The 20,409-nt window shown below is 39.1% G+C and overlaps 2 protein-coding genes across 2 annotated transcripts; both read left to right on the top strand.

Moving 5' to 3' along the window:
• The first annotated feature begins 440 nt into the window (after positions 1–440).
• aup1 (AUP1 lipid droplet regulating VLDL assembly factor) lies at positions 441–11,926 on the top strand. The gene is made up of 12 exons (XM_004563187.3): positions 441–734; positions 5,347–5,484; positions 5,980–6,130; positions 6,940–7,121; positions 7,774–7,846; positions 7,963–8,036; positions 8,442–8,508; positions 8,701–8,803; positions 8,894–9,025; positions 9,190–9,329; positions 10,227–10,315; positions 11,586–11,926. The coding sequence occupies exons 1-12, from the start codon at positions 694–696 to the stop codon at positions 11,629–11,631; spliced, it is 1,236 nt and encodes a 411-aa protein (XP_004563244.2). The 5' UTR covers positions 441–693; the 3' UTR covers positions 11,632–11,926.
• A 772-nt stretch (positions 11,927–12,698) lies between these two features.
• fnta (farnesyltransferase, CAAX box, subunit alpha) lies at positions 12,699–19,090 on the top strand. The gene is made up of 9 exons (XM_004563185.4): positions 12,699–12,885; positions 13,713–13,798; positions 14,973–15,087; positions 15,327–15,431; positions 15,563–15,689; positions 15,938–16,086; positions 17,801–17,863; positions 18,074–18,266; positions 18,374–19,090. Exons 1-9 carry the CDS (start codon positions 12,761–12,763, stop codon positions 18,539–18,541), a joined length of 1,131 nt encoding a protein of 376 aa, XP_004563242.1. The 5' UTR covers positions 12,699–12,760; the 3' UTR covers positions 18,542–19,090.
• Positions 19,091–20,409: the final 1,319 nt, after the last annotated feature.

The following is a 20,409-nucleotide window of genomic DNA, read 5'->3' as shown; positions in this document are numbered from 1 at the left end:
AACTGCTGACTATAAACACAGTAAAAAAGAAAAGAGGGGCGACTAAAGACGTTCAGCTCATCATTGGAATAAATAAATAGATTCATTAAAATAAAATGGTAACATTACATACTACGTTTCCTGCTAATTAAAATTGATCAGATTTCGCCACTAGAGGTAGACAAAATACTATAACATTTTACCAGCGTTTCCTTTAGGGGACGTCTTTAGTGCTCCTTTATTTTTTTCTGCTGCTCTTTTATTATGAAAGTATCGCACCTGACACTCCGATAAAGATGAACACACAGTTATAGATTACATGAAATCATGAAAGTAATTGAAGTGTTGGTTACAAAGACTCCCAGTTTATACACTTCTGTAGAATTTAGAAACGAGTATTATTTATATAAATTTACTTTTGTAGAGATGGCGCTTTTATTCTAGGGGATTCTAACAACGGACCGGAAGTGGTGTCGTGCCGACTGAAGCCATTATCTGTGCTAGCGCTATTTAACCACAAAGCTAACATTTTAAAGTCGCGTACTTAAGCGGTCTGAAAAGGCTGTACTATAATCTAACTGGCTCCTTAAAGCTACCCAGTTTCCAGTTTACCCACCGCATGACAGAGGTGCAGTCGTGAAAGTAATGACTAATTTATATTTAGGGGTCAGGTTGTATTTTTAGCATTAGCCTCTGAAGGTCTGACTGGCAGACATGGAGACTCGGGGAATTGAAGACATGTTTGACTTTCGTCGGTAAGTCAGCTAACTGCTAAGTAGTGTAAACTGCTCGGTTAACCTTCACTTAGCGCTAATTAGCGCAATAAGCGTTGAAGAAATACACAGAGGATATGGCGTCGACGACGTTTATTATCGGGCAGCTAACCAGTATAGTAGAAGATGTATTAAATAATCTGGAAAACATGCAGCTAGATAGCCGATACTGGCAACGTTATAGTAAACAAGTCATGGATAGCGTTTGACATGAAACCTTGTCCAGTGCTAATTTTAATAAGCACGCCGATCAGTTGCAGCATGAAATGCGTGAACTAGCTAATCTTAGATGTCTGTTGGTTTCATGTATTCACTGCTTGCCTTGTGACAACGAAGAGTGAAGTTTAAGAGACTTAAATTTTTTTGATCTAGACGCAAAAGTCAGAGATTATATCTGAGCGCGTGTAAAGGGGAGAAAATAACTGACAGCAAAAGTAGCTGTCGTTGTGTACTTCAATACTAAAGTGTTTTTGACTTGAATAGAGGGCGGACATGAGGCCTGTAGACAGTGGTAATGACGACTAGAGCGTTTATGAGGTTTCGAAATGTTCTCTAGCGCTTGACTGCAGAGGGAATCGAGTAGTGACACGTGTAATATTGGTAAAAACGCTGAAACAAAAGCAGCTCTAACTCTGCAATTGGTTTTCATAACGTGTGTACAGTACTGTGCCTCGAGCCACCTTTCATAGCGTCAGACTTGATTGTAATTTTTTTTTAAGTGGTCTTGAGCATCGGTTCTCCAGGATTTCTGAAGGTCTTTCAACGTTATTCTTTAGACTCTTGCTGCCTTTTCACTCATTTTCAGTCCAGTCCTTGTAACGGACCACTTAACACTGATCTATGATTCATTCAGGAATTAAAACAGTGTTGTGTCTACACATAGCAGACAGCTTGGCAAAAAAACAATGTTAAATTACTTTGTTATCAGCAGTCTGTCACAAAAACATAAAGATAAAAGTTTGACAGATGTAATATAATACTTTTGTCACAACAAGGTGATTCCCAAAGTGCTATTTGCTGAAAATTTGGCATATTGCAGTAACATATTGCAGCACACTATAGTGTGCAGTGTCCAGTTAATTTGTTTTTAGGAAACTGGATAAGGGGAGGACAAAAGAATTGGCAGTGCTTTAAAAATTATCAACAGCAGATGAGCCAGTAAAAGTCATGTCACAGGACCTGAAAGATGCATCTGGCCCTGCAGTTGACCCAAACAACAAAAAGCACCTAATGCAAGGGATGATGTTGTATCTTTACATAACAGAAAACTTGGTAACAAAAACAAGTAATTTTACATTGTATCTTTTGGCACTTTTTTACTTGCAGTCTATAAAAGAAAAAAACTATAAAATGTTCCCATTTCTTTAGTTGAATCTGTGAAAAATGTCAAAAATAACAGTTTGGCAGATGTCGAATAATATGTTTTCTAGAAAAAGGTGATTCTCCTCAAATTTTCATGCCGAGATCTGCTAGCATGAAAATATGAGGAAACTGGACAAGAGGGGGACAGATGAAGTGGTTGGCTTAAAAAAAAATTATCTACGGCAAGTGTCTGAAAGTCATGTCCTTGAGAAACAGGAAACAGTCCTTAAGAAACAGGGAAAAAAATCTGCCATAGACCTGACAGGACCTGAGAGATACATCTGTCCCTTTAGTTAATCCAGCTACTGTTCACTGAAGACTCATTGGAAATGGTCTCAGTCTAAGGGTCGCTGTCAAGAAGCCTTTTTTAAGGAAGGGAAAAGAGGAGAAAAGGATGAAGTATGAAAATTACACAAGATCAGTGGAGGACAGCGGGATGATGGAGTAATGAATCCACGTTTTTGGTTCAACTCCTCTTCAGTATGAACAGGAAAGAATTACAACAGTGAGTGTCTGCAGCCACATGAAAAACACAGTAAAAACATACCTGAATAGAAAAGCACAAATTGGAATACGATCAAGTAGAGCTGGGCGATATAAGATTTTTTTCATATCACGATATGTTTTTTTCATTTCAGGCGATAACGATATCTATCACGATATAAGCCAAATAACTATATTTGTAAGATTTAAATGTGCGTTGCTCACAAGTAAAATGTGAAATAATCAGCAGCTTGTTTTGATTTAAATATTTATTTCCCATAATAAGTTCAACAGGGTAGATGTACTTAAGGAACATGAGACTTTTTCAGATAAATAAAGGCAAATATTGCAAACTACACAAAAGGCAGCCGCTAAAGTGTTTAAGTTTCAAAATAGAACAAACGAAACAGACTAAATTGTCAATTCCACTTAGAAACAAAATATTAATTCTACAAATAAATCTTAGTTTGTTTTACAGAAGATCAGACAAAATTGACTAACTTTTGTCAATATCAAATAAACTGAGAACTAAAAGGAAATTCTCAATCTCTCCTTGTTGTATAGCTTAGCTTTTCAAACAGTTTTAACAGTTACTTTAGTCTGACAAAAGCCGAATGACGAATTAGCGCTTCCAGTCAGAGATTGAGCATGCACCGCTTTATTGTATTTCCAGACTTGCTTTCGGCACAATTTAACGTGCGCGCTACTCTGTTTTTGTCAGACTTGAAATAACCGAAATACCTCCACACTACGGAACTTCTCTGGCTCTTCCGTTCGACAATCTCTCCGGCATTGGAACCATCATCTGTTTCCTCTTCGGTAACCTTCGGTCACGCTCGGTTGATTTTTCTAGTCGGCACACTCATTTCCTCCGTTACCCGGGCGGCACCGCTGCTTCCCAAACAAATACACATGTGCGGCTTGGCACTTGTGCTGTACGTAACAAGTCATGTGACGTGACGCTGCGGCTGTGATTGGTTCGGCTCTGCGCTACTTAATTTGAATTGTCTGTTCTTTTTTCTTTTCTTTTTTTTTAAGAGGACAAAAGCGGTGAGGTCTATCGCATTAGTTTAATTTTTCTATCGAGAAAAAGTTAGTTTCGCAATACATATCGTTATCGTTCTATCGCCCAGCTCTACCATCAAGCATGAATTTGCCTCCACAGACCCCAGACCTCAACACTATTCTAGAAGTGATGGTTCATCTTGACAGAGAGAAGAGCTTTGAATGTCATCCTAGAAGATTGGAAAACAATAGGAAAGCTTGGAATTGTACAAACTCTGTTTTTGATTTACGTACTGGATTTCAGTGTGTGTTTGAACATGTTGCAATAAATACCTGCACCTATAACTAGGGATGGGTATCGAAAACCGGTTCTTGTTGAGAACCTTGGAATTGTTTGCCATTTTTGCCAATGATTCCCTTATCGATTCCAGTCGCCCCGAATGACGTCACTACGTTGCGGAGCGTCATTTACCTGGCAGGAAACACGGCGGCTCAAACGCTCAAAAGTTTGGTCATACTTTACGAGAACGGATGACAACAGGGCAACTTGCAATACTTGCAAAGTAGATATTTCATTTAAGGGAGGAAACGCTACGAATATGCAAAAGCATTTGCTCACAAAACACGCGATGACCTTAAATGAATGTCGTGTTTTTAATTCCATTCTGGACTCGTGAATCTCAACCCAGCAGCAGCAGTAACGTTTGCACGTCCTCTCCCGTTAATGCGGCAGGTAAATAATCAACTAACAGTGCATATTATGTTAGCAGAGTCTGGCTGGCTCAGATGCTGGCAGTTCTCGCTGCAGTCTACCGGTAGCGTCTCCTTTCAGGCCAGGATAGACGAATGTCACCGAGCAGTGACTAAGTTTGTGGTCAAAGGCTTGCACCCATTTGCCACAGCAGATGCCCCCGATTTTCGGAATGTGTTTAATTGTAGGCAGGGAGATTACTGGATATTCTTGTGTAATTGCTACAGAATAATTTATGTTACACTTTGTTATTGCTACAGAAGAATATTTATTTTATTATTTTACGTTTACAATTTTTTTTTTTTTCCTGGGGACCCTGTGACACCCCATCGAAGAGCCGTAGGCTGGATCTCTTAAAATCTTACTGTTGGGTTTGTAAGGCCATGTTACTCCTAAATTTCTATCTTGTTCAAAGAGAAAATGTAAAACAAAGTTCTAAGCTAATCGACCTTAGTGTTCTCCTTTTTTAAAAAGAATCGATAAAGAATCGAATCGTTAAATAGAATCGAAAATGGAATCGGAATCGTGAAAATCTTATCAATACCCATCCCTACCTATAACCATTTCGTATCAAAACATAAACAGATTATGGATGGCTCTTTTTCACAGTATTGTATCATTGGATATCATTGCATAGTTGAATAACAATAGAGTGAAATGGTTAAACTCTGATGTGAGTTCATGCTATGGCTCAGTGCACATTTATCCAGTAATAAAAGGAAGAAGATCAGTAGGTTGTGAAAGATGCTGTCATTCAAATCACAGAACGGTATTTTTGAGGCTGATGGTGAGGTGTATATTTTGAAATTGGGAAATAAAAAAGGGCTAAAAATGTGTTGGTTCATTTGAAATATAATCGGCACAGGATAAAGCAATCTTGCTACAGCTCCCCTGGAAATCACTTAAATTCTCTAATTTACATTTAGATTTGTTTTTCTTTTGTGTTTTCTATTCCAAATGTCATTTTTTTGATTCTGCTCTGTTTTTGTGCAGGTTTCCCAAAGATGCTGTCGTTCTTCTGCTGTTGCTGATTTACTTTCCAGTCGGCATTTCTTTAATGTTCATACGTATTTTTATTGGTGTTCATGTGTTCCTGGTCAGCTGTGCACTTCCAGAGAGTTTTATAAGAAGGCAAGTGTTGAAAAAGTGTTCCAATACCACATTTTACTGTCAGCGGTAACCAAATCTGTAGCTGAGTCGTCTTGTGTGTCACTTGTAATCATGTTTGTGTGTGTGTGACAATAATGACTGAGGTGAAATTGTAGTATAAGGGATAACAATAGCAGTTAATGCTAACACACATGGCATCTGTGCCATTAAAATAACTGTAATTTTTTGTCAGAGTTTATTCACTTTAACCACAGTAAATACTACTGAGGCCAGTGGAAGGTAATTGTACTTTGCACACTGTAATTTTAGTTTGAAGAAAGGTGGTGACTGCATGATTAAAGAACCAAAGCATGTACATGCCCTGGAGGCTATAAGAGCAGTTAAGAAAAAAGATATTTGTACGTATTGCATATTGTGGTAAATTATACACGCAGTGTTACACTATTGAGGACTATCCTGTTGCCAAATATGTTAAAATGCTGACATCATGTTTGTTTGTTTTTTCTTTGCTTCTAGATTTGTTGTGAGGGTTATGTGCTCGGTGCTGGGGATGCATGTGAGACAGAAAAATCCCCGCTCCAGAGACAAAAACACCAAGCTGTACATATGCAATCATGTGACAGAGTTTGACCACAACATTATCAACCTCCTGACCCCCTGCAGCACAGTGAGTGCTTGGCTTAAACGTTTTTCCTGACTCAACCGTGTCATGCAGCATATTTTACACATTCAGGGATTCAGTGTAATATATCAGTGTGCTGATTTCTTCAGTGCCCTCCTATTAACAAATCTATGGTGACATCATTGCATTACATGGCTTGGACATAAATACAATTTGACACTACATGCAGTCCTGTGAAGAAGAAAGTTTTCAGTTGTCTGCATTCCATTATAACTTTTGTAGGAATTAAGCTGGTAATTAGCAGTCAGGTAACTTTAATCAAATGCACTTGATGCGCTGTGAGCACCTCTATAAAAGCAGAGGTGTTTGGCAGTTTGCTGGTCTGGAGCATTCAGATATGTGTCTTTCTAGGAGTGGACGTCCCAGCAAATTCACCCCATGCTCAGTCTCTCTGACCACTGCATGGTCAATGAGTCGACCGTGAACTCCTCTGTATACCAAAGTATTCTAGAGTCAAATGTGAGGCCATCTGTCTGACAGCTAAAGCTTGGTCCAAATTTGGTTATGCAACAGGACAATGATCCCAGGCACAGGAACAAATCTCTAACAGATATACTGAAAAATTCAGTTCTCAAGGTGTTGCAATGCACCTTAATCTCAGTGAAATGCTGTGACAGGACCCTGAGAGAGCTGTGCGTGGAGGCAAGATTGTGCTGGTGCATTAACACATGTTATAATATACCTGATCTATTCTCAAGGTCTGTCAGTTGAAAAAAGAAGATCCTGTGTACTTTAATGTATTTTAAATATAGTAAATATGTGGTGAATTTGACCCGTCTCTTTCTGCCTATCAGCCCCAGTTAGATGGCTCCACAGGCTTTGTGTGCTGGGCCAGAGGCTTCATGGAAATCCATGCAGGCTCCGGAGCCATAGGAGAGTCTCTGCAGAGTTACTGCTCTGCTGAAGGCACCACACCTTTGCTCCTGTTTCCTGAAGAGGACACCACAAATGGCCGCGCCGGTCTTCTCAAATTCAGGTGACGTTTGTACACATGTTACTGTACGGTAATAAACAAGAACTCTCCGATAACACAGCAAGTGTTTGCAATTCATCAGCACCCTGGGACGGTTTTGGCCTCTTACCCATACCCAGTGATTTAATGCAGCCAGCGACAAATTATCATCCCTCTTTCATGGCACATTGAGATAGAGATGAATTACTTTGGCGGTTGAGTCTCCCCCACTAATTTCCCTCTAGAGTTGTAGGGAAATTAGTGCAAGGAAGTGAAAACAGCTGCTAAATTGATTCATTTCTATAGTTAATTCGAGTAAGACTGAAACAAGTGTACTGTATCCTCAGTGGAGATGCACATGAAAACCAGAGAAGCTGGGAGTTGCACTTTATAATGAGGTTGTGATTATTGCCATGCTTTTCTTTACAGTCTCTGATACTCTTCTTTTACTGGAACCTAACGCAGACTCTTAGGCTGCGCCTCCTTTGTGCCATGTCAGAATCACCCGTTCACTATGTTGCTGATGCTAACTACCAAAGGCATTGGCCTTTAAATGCTTAGCTGACTAATTGCACATATCCTGAATGTCTTTAACAATAAAATCAATTGTTATTGGCTCACAGCACAAAGCCAACCAGCTACTATATTAAATATCTATATATGTTTTTTCTCTCAGCTCCTGGCCTTTCTCACTGACTGAATCCATCCAACCTGTGGCCTTACGGGTGACCAGACCATTGATCTCTTTGGTAAAGTCATTTGAACTCACATTTAGAATGAAAGTGACATTTAAAAGAGCTGATGAAATGATGTGACTGCACACCAAAGTAATCTAACAACACGATTACCTCCTGTCTGTACACAGAGCACACCGGAGTCCAGCTGGCTGACGGAGCTCTTATGGACATTTTTTGTTCCATGGACAGTGTATCATGTAAGGTACTAAATAATTTGTGTCATTATTTCTATCTTTTTCTGCAGCCACATTTTTCACAATGTAGGTCTCATTTCTTTTACCCTAACCTGGTTTTGTGGAGATTGTTATGTAAAATCCAAAAAACACAAAAAACTGTGAATTTTTGGCACAAACTACCCTCCTCAGGCTCATGCTCCTGCCAGGACTTCTGATTAATGAATGTGCATTTCAAAATCATATTGCTTTCATGAGCAAGTTTTTTGTTTGTTTTGTTTTTTTGTTTTGTTTTTTTTTGTTTTTTGTTTTGGTTGGTTTTTTTTGGTCTGAGTTTTTGAAAAGACCTTCTATTGATTCTTAGTATTTCTGTTGCTCTAATTGTTCAGATTGTCTTCTTAGCATTGCTTTTTTGTGTTTCGTTTCCATCCCAGTTGGCTCCCAACAGTATCCAGACAAGATGGCGAGTCGACACAGGAGTTTGCCAACAAAGTCCAGGAGGTAAGAACAGCGTGTGCCACTTGGATGCACATGAGTTATATTTGTAATTGTAAAAACAAATATGCGTGTGTGTGATATGTGTAAGAGTTATGAAGCCTTGCACCTGTACACAGATCTCTTTGTTGTTGTGTTGCAAAACGTCATGCATAGCAGATGTGAGTTCCCACTTTCTGCTTGTGTGTTTTTGTTTAGCTGCTAGCTGCTGAGCTTGGCTTGGTCGCCACCAAAATCACTAAAGCTGATAAAGCAGAGCACATCAAAAGGACAAGACGCATTGTTCCACAAACAACCACAAGTAAGTCGGTCACATGATTCAACATCAACTCTGTCCATGTGGGAGATTCAGCTGATTGGAGGTTTGTTTGTTTTGTTTTTTTAAATGTAGGTGTAACACCTGGTTCTATTGGGCTTGGATTCATGAGTTTGGGCACAGATGACCGCAGGATTGCTAAGATGGCTCAGCAGGTGAAGGACGTGTTGCCCCATGTTCCACTGAATGTCATCACAAAGGATTTAGGTACACTTACATTTGGCTACCACATCTATTTTCTTGGAATACACTTTTATGTTCATTCTGCACCTGAGCTCTTCTGTCACACTTTCACTTTGTAAGAAGTCCTTTAAAAAGAATGATAGATTCATTTGCCATGCACTAACAGTTGTTCTTTTTATTGTGTATAGCAAAAACCAATTGTGTTGACACCACCATTACAAATCTGCTGGAGAACAAGGAGGAAACATCAATGGAAGCAGCGGGGATCTCGACTTTTGGCCCTTCCAAGATCAGCTCCTATTCTTCTGGTCCTGCTTCCACCTTAAAGGTTTGATAAGGCCTATTTCCTAGAATTTAACCAGACAATTTGAAGTTATAGAGCACATCTGATTAATTTACGGGTCAATATCATTGACTGATATAAGCTACTTGGTGATCTGTTGGTATCTGCATTTGTAATAGTCATAAACAACATTTTTAAAAAGTAAAGAAAGAACAGGAGAAACAGCCTTCAGTGATGTTATGAATGTTGAAATTGCAAAGTTTGCCCATCACAGGGCGCTCTGCAACTCCCCTGTTGGCACACCACAAACACAACAACCAGCTTGTAAAGTCAGGAAGACTGTAAACGGGCAACTAAAGAACTACATCTAACAAATGTTAATCTGTTTGCGTTTGATGCATCTGAAAGAAAAACATGATAAGAGGACAACCTGTCAACTTTAAATCATTGAATTATTGGTACCAGGCAAAAAAGTCATGTATTTGTCAGGCTCTAATAAGTTGGGTAAAAAATTATTATTTATGAAGTGATACCGAAAAGGTCCATAAAAGGCACAAGCTGTCCAGAGGTGTACGAGAAGATGATCTTGATCTTTTGATCTCATAAGCTCCATATCAGTGCCTTTTTATCACACTATTTACCTTACATTTTAGCTGCACTGCATGATAATAATCACTAAGATATTATTTATAGTAAAGGAGCCCAATATGCAGTCGGTCCATCACATGCTGTCAAAATCAGTGAGACGTGAAGCGGCCGTCTCCTTATTTTTTAAGACTGCACATCCCAGACCCTCAGATACATCCGTACAATATAATGAGCCCTAGTGTCTTCTGTTAGTTTTGGCTTATCTGTGTACATGAATGTTAATAAGAATATCTGTTTTTTGCAGTTTTGGTTTTTTTTTTTGTTTTTTAAATTCCATTTTGTTTTTATTCATAGCCTGCTGCCAAAACTTTTGGGAAATCACCAACCGACAGACATTTGTCTCTCCAAGAAAGAAAAGAAGCGCTGTATAACTTTGCACGAAGGTGAGTTTTTCTAGTAACTATTATCTTTACTGCTTTAAGCAAGTGTTTCTGGACTTTGTAATAATACCCCATGACAGTTCAGTTCATCTTAATAAGAGACCTGAGAGAGCAGCCAAAGCTGTTTGGTTGTTCGTTGTTCAGGGCTGAGAAGTTAGGCAACATTCATTTGATTTGAGATTTTCTTGCTTTGGGTTGAGTGTGTTGTTCATTTCTGATTCTTCACAGTATTCGAGCAACACCAAGCACAGATCGTATGCAAAACAGAAAGTGTCTTTACAAATTTAAATTCCACAACTTTGTTTTGACAAACAACATCCACATCTCTAAACTCAATTTTGGAGAACAAATTGTCAACAAACGGTACCTGGCAAAACCTACGGCGGAAAGACACTGATGAACACGGTGAAGCATTAGCATAATTTTATTTATAGTCTAATAAAAGCCAGAGGGATGACTCCAAATGAATGCTAACTTTGTTGTGAGTCTGCTGGATTTTCTCATGAGTGCAGCTGTGTCCAAACACATCTGCTATACAAACTTTGTGTTGTGGTAATAGGTTAGTATTTTGTTAAAGGTTGTTGTGCTGCCCCCATGTGGCTGAAAATACATCAGTGCATTTTTTTAAATAAAGGTAATAAAGCTGGAAATTGTAAGAGAAGAAATCTTATGTGAGCATTGGTGTCAATTGTAGCACTAAATGTTTTGGTAACTATGTAAGCAATGACTGAGTATGTCAGTGCCATTACCCTTTTTTTTTTTTTTTTTTTTTTTTTTTTTTTTTTAAACTTGTGAGACTGAGGTTTTAGCTTGCTCTGAGCTCGGACGTGCGTGTCCAGTGATTTTATTTATTGCTTGAGCCGATTTAATGTAAGTTTGCTTGGCAAACATGATCTCTGGATGGTGGGGCATGAGATGAGCTCTCTTGTTCGTCGTATTACCAGAGTATTTGAATTTATTTAAATATAGATATTTGATGCGCCTGATGAACATGCAAAATATCAAGATAATAAAATACTGTCGTGGTGCTGAATCAATTTTTTTTTTTTTTTTTTTTTTTTTTTTTTTTTCTCTCTCCCTTCACGCCACTATTACCTAAAAGTCAAAATAATTTGGCATGAGCGTGGTCTTAGACCCTAATAAGAGCACAACTGTACAATCACAGTGAGTCTGGACGTGTCAGAGTTGCATCTGTAGTTGTGTTTATTAAACTTTTATGATGCTAAATAAAAGCTGTATTTAATCTTTTTCTTTTCCTTTTCCCTTCTTCCAGACGCTACATTGAAAAGCATGGATTGGAGCAGGAAGACGGTCACTGAACAGTCTGGGTCAAGCAATTATGGAAAGAAGCATATTCACGTTGCATAGCTGTCTGATTTGAATGATGATTTTATATTTCCCCAAACAGTTCTGTTGACAAAAAGGATTTTGTTCTTACGTATTCAGGACATGTATAAGTTCATGGAATGGTGATTATGCATGTGTTCAGTTTTTCATTCTGGCTGATACATAATTTTGATAACAGTTTGTATTACAATCCACTGACTGTGAATCATCTATTTATTTTTATAATGTCCAGAGTTGTTGATGGAAATAAACCTCCGCTTGACCTTGCTTTAATGAAATGATTTCACATCCATGTGTTGTCAAGAGTTTGGCATGTGATTAAGAGGCCCCAGGTTTTGGCAAGTAAAGTGAAATTTGACTTCCAGTTGCATGACATTTGTATTTTAATAGTTTTATGTTTTTTCTATTCTCCAAATATATGTCAACCAAATCCTGCCATAAGAGGGAGCCAGAACATGGTGAACCTCGGCAGTCCTATAGACACAGCAGGAATCTAGAAACTAGTGGATGGTGTATTTTAATTAATGTGAACATTTCACACATGTAACTGTGTGTGTTCATCAGTTAAAACTCCATCAGAAATTTAAAAGTCAGATGAGTTGTAACAGGTTGAAAACAAACATCCATAAACTGAGACTAAACTGTGACATGAAGACCAGCTGGAACAGTCACTGTGGGATTTGATAACTGAAAAGGTAGAAAAACCACTGACCTATGAATCATTCATACATAACAAGGCACCTAACTCAAGGAATGAACCAGTGTTTTGTCTACACAGGTGGCAAAAAACAATACTTGGATCTTTAGGCACTTTGTTACTAGCAGCCTTTTACAAAGTAACATTTGTTTCAGTTTCTTTAGTTGAAGCTACTGAAAAATAAATAGCACCGTTTGAAAGACAGCGTGGTATTTTTAAAATCATTTGCATAAACTTATCTCCATAAACTGGAGAAGTGTGGCTGTCTATTATTATTAGGTGATAATTAAGGAAAGAAAATCTCCATTTCCCAGCAGCACTTAAAGGCAACTTTTTCCGCTACACCGGATATGACGTTTTCTTTCTCAACGGAGCACAACTGCGATTAAGCTAACTAGTTAGCAATGTCGGACATTGAGGAAACAGTTGAATCTGTACAAGTTAACGAAGACAAAGAGTTTGATGTAGAGGTCGAGGAGCACATCGAGGATGAATTTGCTGTTGACCCGACTCGATACATATTTTACAGGTATTGTCTAGTTATCACTTTCTCTTTGGGTGGCTAACTTAGCTTTGGTCGCTCCTCTACCGGTGCTTAGTAACTACTCTGTAGCTCGTGTTTGTTATAACGCGGTAATGTTTGATAACTTATAGTTTAATACGAGTTTTGTTAGCAGCTGTCAAAAGTGCACTATAATTATCGTCTTTGTGATGGAAAGCCGGAGGAGTTGCGCTAACAGCCCTCTTTCTAGTAGAAGGTTCAGCTCTGTACGTTTATTCTAGCCAATACCTTCAGAAAGAATAGTACCCAGGTTAATTTGGCGTCCTAACGTCACAGCTTGTCTTAATGATTTCAGTATAAAGTTAAACAGTTATCGCATTTGCAGTTTTTTTCCTTGCACAGAGGCTTTTTTTTGCCGCCCCCTCCAAAGTGTCAGATGACAATCAGCAGCATTGTAATGACTTTGCTGTTTGGGTTTTCTTTTACCCAAGAATAGGAGACCTCCTTGCTTATATGGCGGTCAGAAATGGCTGAAAAATGCATTGGTTGATCACAAAAACAGTGTACAAATTCCCCCCAAAGTAGTTAGCTCAGTCAGAGACATTATATCAAGAGATATAATACTCACAGAAGCCTGAATTGAATTTATGGGAGAATTTAGTGACAGCAGACGTGGTAGTAGTAAGTTTAATGGTTCTTAAAGCCTTATTTGTGGACCAAAAACTGGTGACTGGGCTGGTGATTATCTACAATATATTTGTTTCTAGATGGATCTTGGCCCTGTGTAACTAAATACATTAGCTACTGTCAGGCTGTACTGACAGTTAATCCACCTCCGTGTTTTTGTGTTTCAGAGACAGAAAGGAGTGGGCTGACCTGGAGCCTGTTCCACAGGATGATGGACCAAATCCTGTAGTGAAGATTGCCTACTCGGAAAAGTGTAAGATTGCTAGTGAACCATGGAAGGCTCATAGGGAATTGCAAGACAGCAAGGAAGTGGGTAGAGGGAAAGGTCACTGCAAGATATTATACGTCTAAGTCAGGGGTGTCAAACTCAAATACACAGTGGGCCAAAATTCAAAACTGGATCAAAGTCGCGGGCTAACATTAATATTCATTGAAAAAAAATCTTCCTCCAAATATAACAATGAATCTTTTCTTATGGACTCAAACAAGTTTTGCTGAAAAACTGAATATGGAACAAGCAAAGCTTAATACTAAACAATATATATAACTTATATAAACGTATATATAACTTAATATTGCACATATGCAAAATCAAAATTCCAATTAAATAACACATCAGTGGAATTCATTTCTTAAATAAAAAATGTATTTGCAGGCTTCTGAATTAAATTTTATCATTTATCAAATTTTCATCATGTTCTCCCACCTGTTCAGAAAGCTCCTGTTTTCTGCCTTTCTTTTTGCCATTTTGGGATAGGTAGCATGGCAGTATTTGCATGGTTGCTATGACTATGGTCAACAGAGGAGAGGGTGCTAATGGGTCCTGTCATGACTGACGTGCCAAAACACCAACAGAGCATTCTGGGACTTGTAGTATTAGCAGTACATGCACTGTATAATACCGGCAGGCCAACTCTAATAGTAATTTTGTATGGCTTCGTGGGCCAAATGTAATTAGGCTGCGGGCCAAATTTGGCCCACGGGCCAGAGTTTGACACCTATGATCTAAGTAGTCATCTTCATCCTGTCATGAAACCATACGATGGGGCTCAAGTGATCACTGAAAGGTTTTATGATTATGACAATGACAGCAAATATCATTTGCTGTTTGGGACATTTTTGACTGCCAGTACCCTCATCCTAATTTGTAAAAATACCAAAGTAGGGGGGTTTTTTTTGTTTTGTTTTTTTTGTTTGTTTTTTTTTGGAATAATGGTGTTCTATGCCTCCAGGAGATTTCCAAACACTTGGAGAATCATTGCCGTACTGGTGGCACCTGGCTTCCTTGCTGTACTTTCCTTCCTTTAGGCACATTATGTTGTTTTTTCCATTAATATGCCACTTGTCTGTTAAAATCCAAACTATTTCAGATGAAATATGATTGCAGAAGGATTTCATATCTAATGTTCCCGTCTTTCTTCCAACAGTCTCAGATGTCTACGACTATTTCCGTGCCCTCCTAAAGAATGATGAAAAAACTGAGCGGGCTTTCGCTCTGACTGCAGATGCCATTGACCTAAATGCTGCAAATTACACTGTCTGGTGAGCATTTTGCCTGCTGGAAAAGCAGTGCTGATCTTTTGATGTTGTAGCATTTACACATAATGGGAAAAAGAGCAAAGGAGATGACATTCATAGTTAAGTAGTACTGTTTATAGGTACAGTGCCTCAGGCCAGTCACAATTTTAAAACTGCATCAGAGTATAAAATGTGTTTGTTTTGTTTAGAAATGAGTGTCTTCTGTGAAAATGTAATCTAACATATGCTGTGGTACTGTCCAGGCACTACAGGCGAGTACTCCTGCAAGCCCTGTCGAAGGACCTAAAGGAGGAGATGAAGTACATTACTAACATTATTGAAGAGCAACCCAAAAACTATCAAGTCTGGTAAGTGCATTATGTGAATTTATCCAGAGCACATAGAGAGGAGAGTGGGAGTGGGACATTCCTAAAACGACTCAAGTTTAATGAAAAAGTTGGAAGATAAGGACGGCTTTCTAAACTCCCTTCTGCTCCAGGCATCACAGACGTATGGTGGTCGAGTGGTTGAATGACCCCTCGGAGGAACTCCAGTTCATCGCAGACATTCTCAGCCAAGATGCAAAGAACTACCACGCTTGGCAGCACAGACAGTGGGTCATCCAGGTAGGTGTTGCTCTCGGCAGAGTTTGGCTCCAAAGCTGAGGAACGAGATCCAGTTCTCCTCCCACAGCGACGCTCTCTGCCAGACTGACTCCTTCACTGATTAATTTGGTTGGCTGTTTGTGTGTAGTTCGAGTCCCTCTGTGGTCAGTATTTGTATCATGTAATGCGAGGCAATGCACGACACAAACGCTGCACTATGTAACCGCATAAACGTGTTGGATGCCAGCTTAGTTTTCTTTGTACCCCAGGAGTACAAACTGTGGGACAACGAGCTGGAGTTTGTGGAGAATCTGTTGGAGGAAGATGTGAGGAACAACTCTGCATGGAACCAGAGGCATTTTGTGATTTCTCACACTACAGGCTTTTCAGATCCAGCTGTAGTGGAGAGAGAGATTCAGTAGGTGCTTTTTTTTCTTGCATTTTTCTAGTGTTGTTTAATTAATTGTAATGTTTAATTGGTGAGGAAATATTAGGTTTATTATATTAAAAATCATCCAGTGCCTCACAGCTGACCCCATTAGGTTCAGTAATGTTAGTATATTTAGTGGAGGCTTGAAATTTTTTACCTTCATACGTGAATTCTTAAGTAAGAACTGAGGCGCTAAAAATGTTTGATCGGTGTGACAAGTCCAAACTATTATTTATAACATGTAAACCCCAGTGTGGTTTCTCCAGTTCATGACCGCAACCTACACTGATGTGTGTTAAAATATGATTGTGTTAGAATTTGTATTTTGACACAAAAATGAGCAGAGCTAGAAGATCTAAAACATGGATAAAAATGAGACTTTTATTATCCTACAGTTTGTTTTGATCATTCACCCATTCCACATGGTGACAAGTTTACCCAAAATGCACTTTCAGAGGTTTCCTCCATTGACTTATCAGACAAAATTAAGGGTACCAGTGCATGTTAGAGTGGTTGTAAAGTTGATTTTCAATTTTTCCCGGAGCATAAATATGTTTTCTAGCCTTGAAAATGTCGTGTGGCTAGCTCCTATACTTGGCTGACCCCTCCAAAAATAATCTAACTGATTGCCTTTAACTACTTCACTCGATCTATACATTTTCTTTAATATGTCTTGGTTTCATAGTCTCTTGTTTAATTTTTGTGTAATTACACAACAGCAGTGTAGCACTGTTTATTCATTAGTTTAGACAGGCAGGAGTAAGATAATGATCCCCTCTTAAATAAAATGGAGCAATTTGTAATATTTAAAGACAATCAGTGTTTATCACTCTTGTATTGCACAAATTCAATAGAGAGTAACCTGCTCATGAATGACCAACAGCAAAACAGTTTGAAACTCAGTCTGTACTAGAGATGGTCAATAATCTGCTTCAGTGTAAGAGCTCTGCTGTTCTAACATCAAGGTAAATACAGCCCTGAGCAACTAAACTGTAAACATAATGGAACAAAGATGGAACTACTCGGTTTGACATCGTGACAACTTTAGCAAAAATAACTTGAAGCAGTTGTTTTCTGTTTTCAGTCTCTCACATTGTTGTGAATTAATTTTGGCCCACTCTTCTTTACTGTGACTGGAGCATTGCACCGTCTTAATTCTTTTCTTTTTCAGCTATTCAGTTGTAGATTGGCTTCTGTGCTTGGGATCACTGTCCTGTTGTTTGACACAATATCAGCCAAACTTTGGCAAACGGGCTCACATTTAACTCTAGAATACTTTGATATACAGAGGAGTTCATAGTCCACTCAATAAGTGCAAGGTGCCTGGGTCCTGGGTCACAGTTAGCATGAGGTGTTTGTTTTGGTTTTACTCTCAGTAACTTTAACATGTTTTTTGCACTTGGGTGTTTTTGGAATTTCTGCTGGGATATCCACCGCTCCAGTTGTTTTAGTGTGCTATAGGAATGTCAAAAACTCAAGATTTAGTCATTAAAATCACTTCTGACAACTTCTGACTCTCTCTCTCTCTCTCTCTCTCTCTGTCTCTCTCTCTGTGTGTGTCTCTCTCTCTCTCTCTCTCTCTCTCGCTCTCTCTGTCTGTCTGTGCAATATGAATACATACATGTTTCTGTACCCTCAGCATTGTTCCTGCTTCAGTTGTGCAGTTGCATTCATTTTTCTGCTGTTCTTCCCTTTGTGTCAGATATTGCCTGAACCAGATCAGGAAGGCTCCCCATAATGAAAGTGCATGGAATTATTTGAAAGGGTAAGATGCAAATCACAGTGTAAATGATCCTATGTGTGTTTACCTGTAAGGCCCAAACATGCTGACATTTTCTCACTAGAATATTTCACCGTGCCATCCTAAGACATTCAATATATAGCACGCTACAGGGAGCTTGAGAAATGGTTATTAAAAATGGAAAAGCTCACTGCCAGTATCCTCTCTTATTTCCTTCTTTTTTTCCCCCCCAAGGATGCTGCAAGACCGAGGTCTGTCATCTCAGCCAGGTCTGCTGGAGAGGGTGCTGGAGCTAAAGGAGACACATTGTTCACCTTACCTGCTAGCATTTCTGTTTGATTGCTATGAGGATGCCTTAGAGAACATCGCCCAAAAAGAAAAGGTAGAAGAGGAGGAGCAAAAGGAAACTTTAAGAAAGGCTCTAGAAGTAAGTCCTTAGGCATACTTAGAAATAAAAGTTTGCACCCCAATGTTGTTCTTGTCAAACTCGAGATCTGAAACAATGTTGTTGTGCTTTGTTGTCTTCCTTTGAAGATTTGTCAACTACTGGCACAGGAGAAGGACACCATCCGTAAAGAGTACTGGGAGTTTTTGGGACGTTCTTTAAGGAACAAATATGGAAACGGTACTCTCTCTGATGAGCCCATGGCAGAAAATCCTGAGCCATCCATCTCAGCATCACAGTCGCAGGAGGCTAGCTAGGTCTCCTGGGGACTCGCACCATTTCCACTCCCTGCCCTGCTTCATCGCTGCCCTGCTGTCCGCAGAATCAACTCCTGGAGCTTGATATTACTGTAAATGGCTATAATTTATATTGCTGAACAAGGTTTGAGAAATAACCACAGACAAAAGGTCACCTAGAGTCTGAAATACACGTGACAGCTACATCAGAAAGTCTTTAAAAAATGAGGGAGTTAACCTGGAAGTGAGTCTTTTAGCCAGGTTTAGATTTAGATTCATTAACTGGTTGTTCTTTTTCTTTGTTTCAACTTGAATATGTGTATGTATGTTGTCATGGATTCAGCTGCACCCCTGTGAGTGTGACATTTACGTTGTTTTACAGCTTTTTGTTATTTTTAATTCATGGAACTGACGCGTTAGTGAGCAGACTTCAAAGTAAGACTTCATTTGGACTTCTGGTTACAAAACGCATTTTTCACATAAATATAAAGGAGAATATTTGGTTTGAACGGGGAATTCATCTGCTTGTGTTTAAGGAAAGATGAGAAATATAAGTTTGGAATAACAGCAGTGACATGTTGTGTTGTCTTTTTTTGTTTTTGTTTTTTTGTGGGAATGAAGCAAGTTGAGATTAAAAGCAGTCATGTGCTGCTGCTTATTTTCAAATCTATGCTGCTTCCTTTAATTGAGACACTTTTTAGTTAGATTTTTTTTGTGTTTGGTCCTCTGAACTTTGCAGCCTGTGTATCGACACTCGCAGCCTCATGTCCTGACCTCCCTTGGAGCGAGGAAATGGATTTACTCCACTCGATGCAGCTGTTTCTACTTCTGCTGACACTACAACACAATCTGTCCCCTTACAGCCTCTGACCGAGCAGCCAGTGTTCCAGCTGTGCGTAATTACAGCTTCTGTGCATCGTTGACATTAGAGCAGCGCTGCTTGCGTAGTGTGGCGAACCCTGTGATCAGCACGGTCACGTCATCAGCGCTTGGCAAACGAGTGCAGTGGGTGCCCATTCAAAGAGAGTGAAACCCAGGTTACTGTTATTGCTACAATTTATAGGTGATTGCTAAGCATGTCGCATTCAGGCAATCAGGATCATTAACGTGTGCGTGTGGATGAGATTGTGCCTTGAAAATGTGGCTGTTCAGAACTGTCAGATTTTAAAAAATCAAAAGAACTACAGTGCTTTGCAAAAGTTTGAGTCTATACAGAACAGACAAGTTGGCAAAAAAAACCCATTTATATTGTATCTTTAATCACTTTTTACTCGCAGCTGCATTTCTGCCAGTCGTGTTGTGAATCTCATCCAAGTTGATGGATTTATAAACATAGTAAAAGTACCATCTGTAAAGCATGTGACTGGCAGCAGCTTCATTCTTCAGCATGACAATGATTCCAAACACACTGACAATGCAGTAGAAAGATACCTGGATAGAAAAGCACACAATTGGAACAGTCAGTCATGGATTTGCCTCCTCAGCGTCCGGACCTCAACATTACTGAAGCAGTGTGGGATCATCTTTACAGCACAGAACAAAAAAGCAGCCAACATCCAAAGAAGAGCTCTGAATGTCCTTCAGGAAGCCTGGAGAACTATTCCTGAAGACTACTCAAGGTAAATACAGGACAGCTTAGCTAGGAGGTGGTCAAACTAAATATTGACTTTCACACTTATTGGAACTGTATAAACTCTGTTTTTGCCTTAGATACTGTATTTCACGTGTTTCAATAAACTGTTACCACCTTCTCCCCATTTTCATAGCAAAACAAAGAAATGAGGATGGCTCAAGACTTTGGACAGTACCGTATATATGTTTAGTCTGTAAGTAATTTGTAACAGGAAATTAAGGGCAATGACTACATCATATTAAAAAATAAACAAAAT

This window comes from Maylandia zebra, linkage group LG2 (assembly GCF_041146795.1).
Source record: "Maylandia zebra isolate NMK-2024a linkage group LG2, Mzebra_GT3a, whole genome shotgun sequence".
Lineage (NCBI taxonomy): Eukaryota > Metazoa > Chordata > Actinopteri > Cichliformes > Cichlidae > Maylandia > Maylandia zebra.
This window is presented reverse-complemented; position numbering and strand designations above follow the sequence as displayed.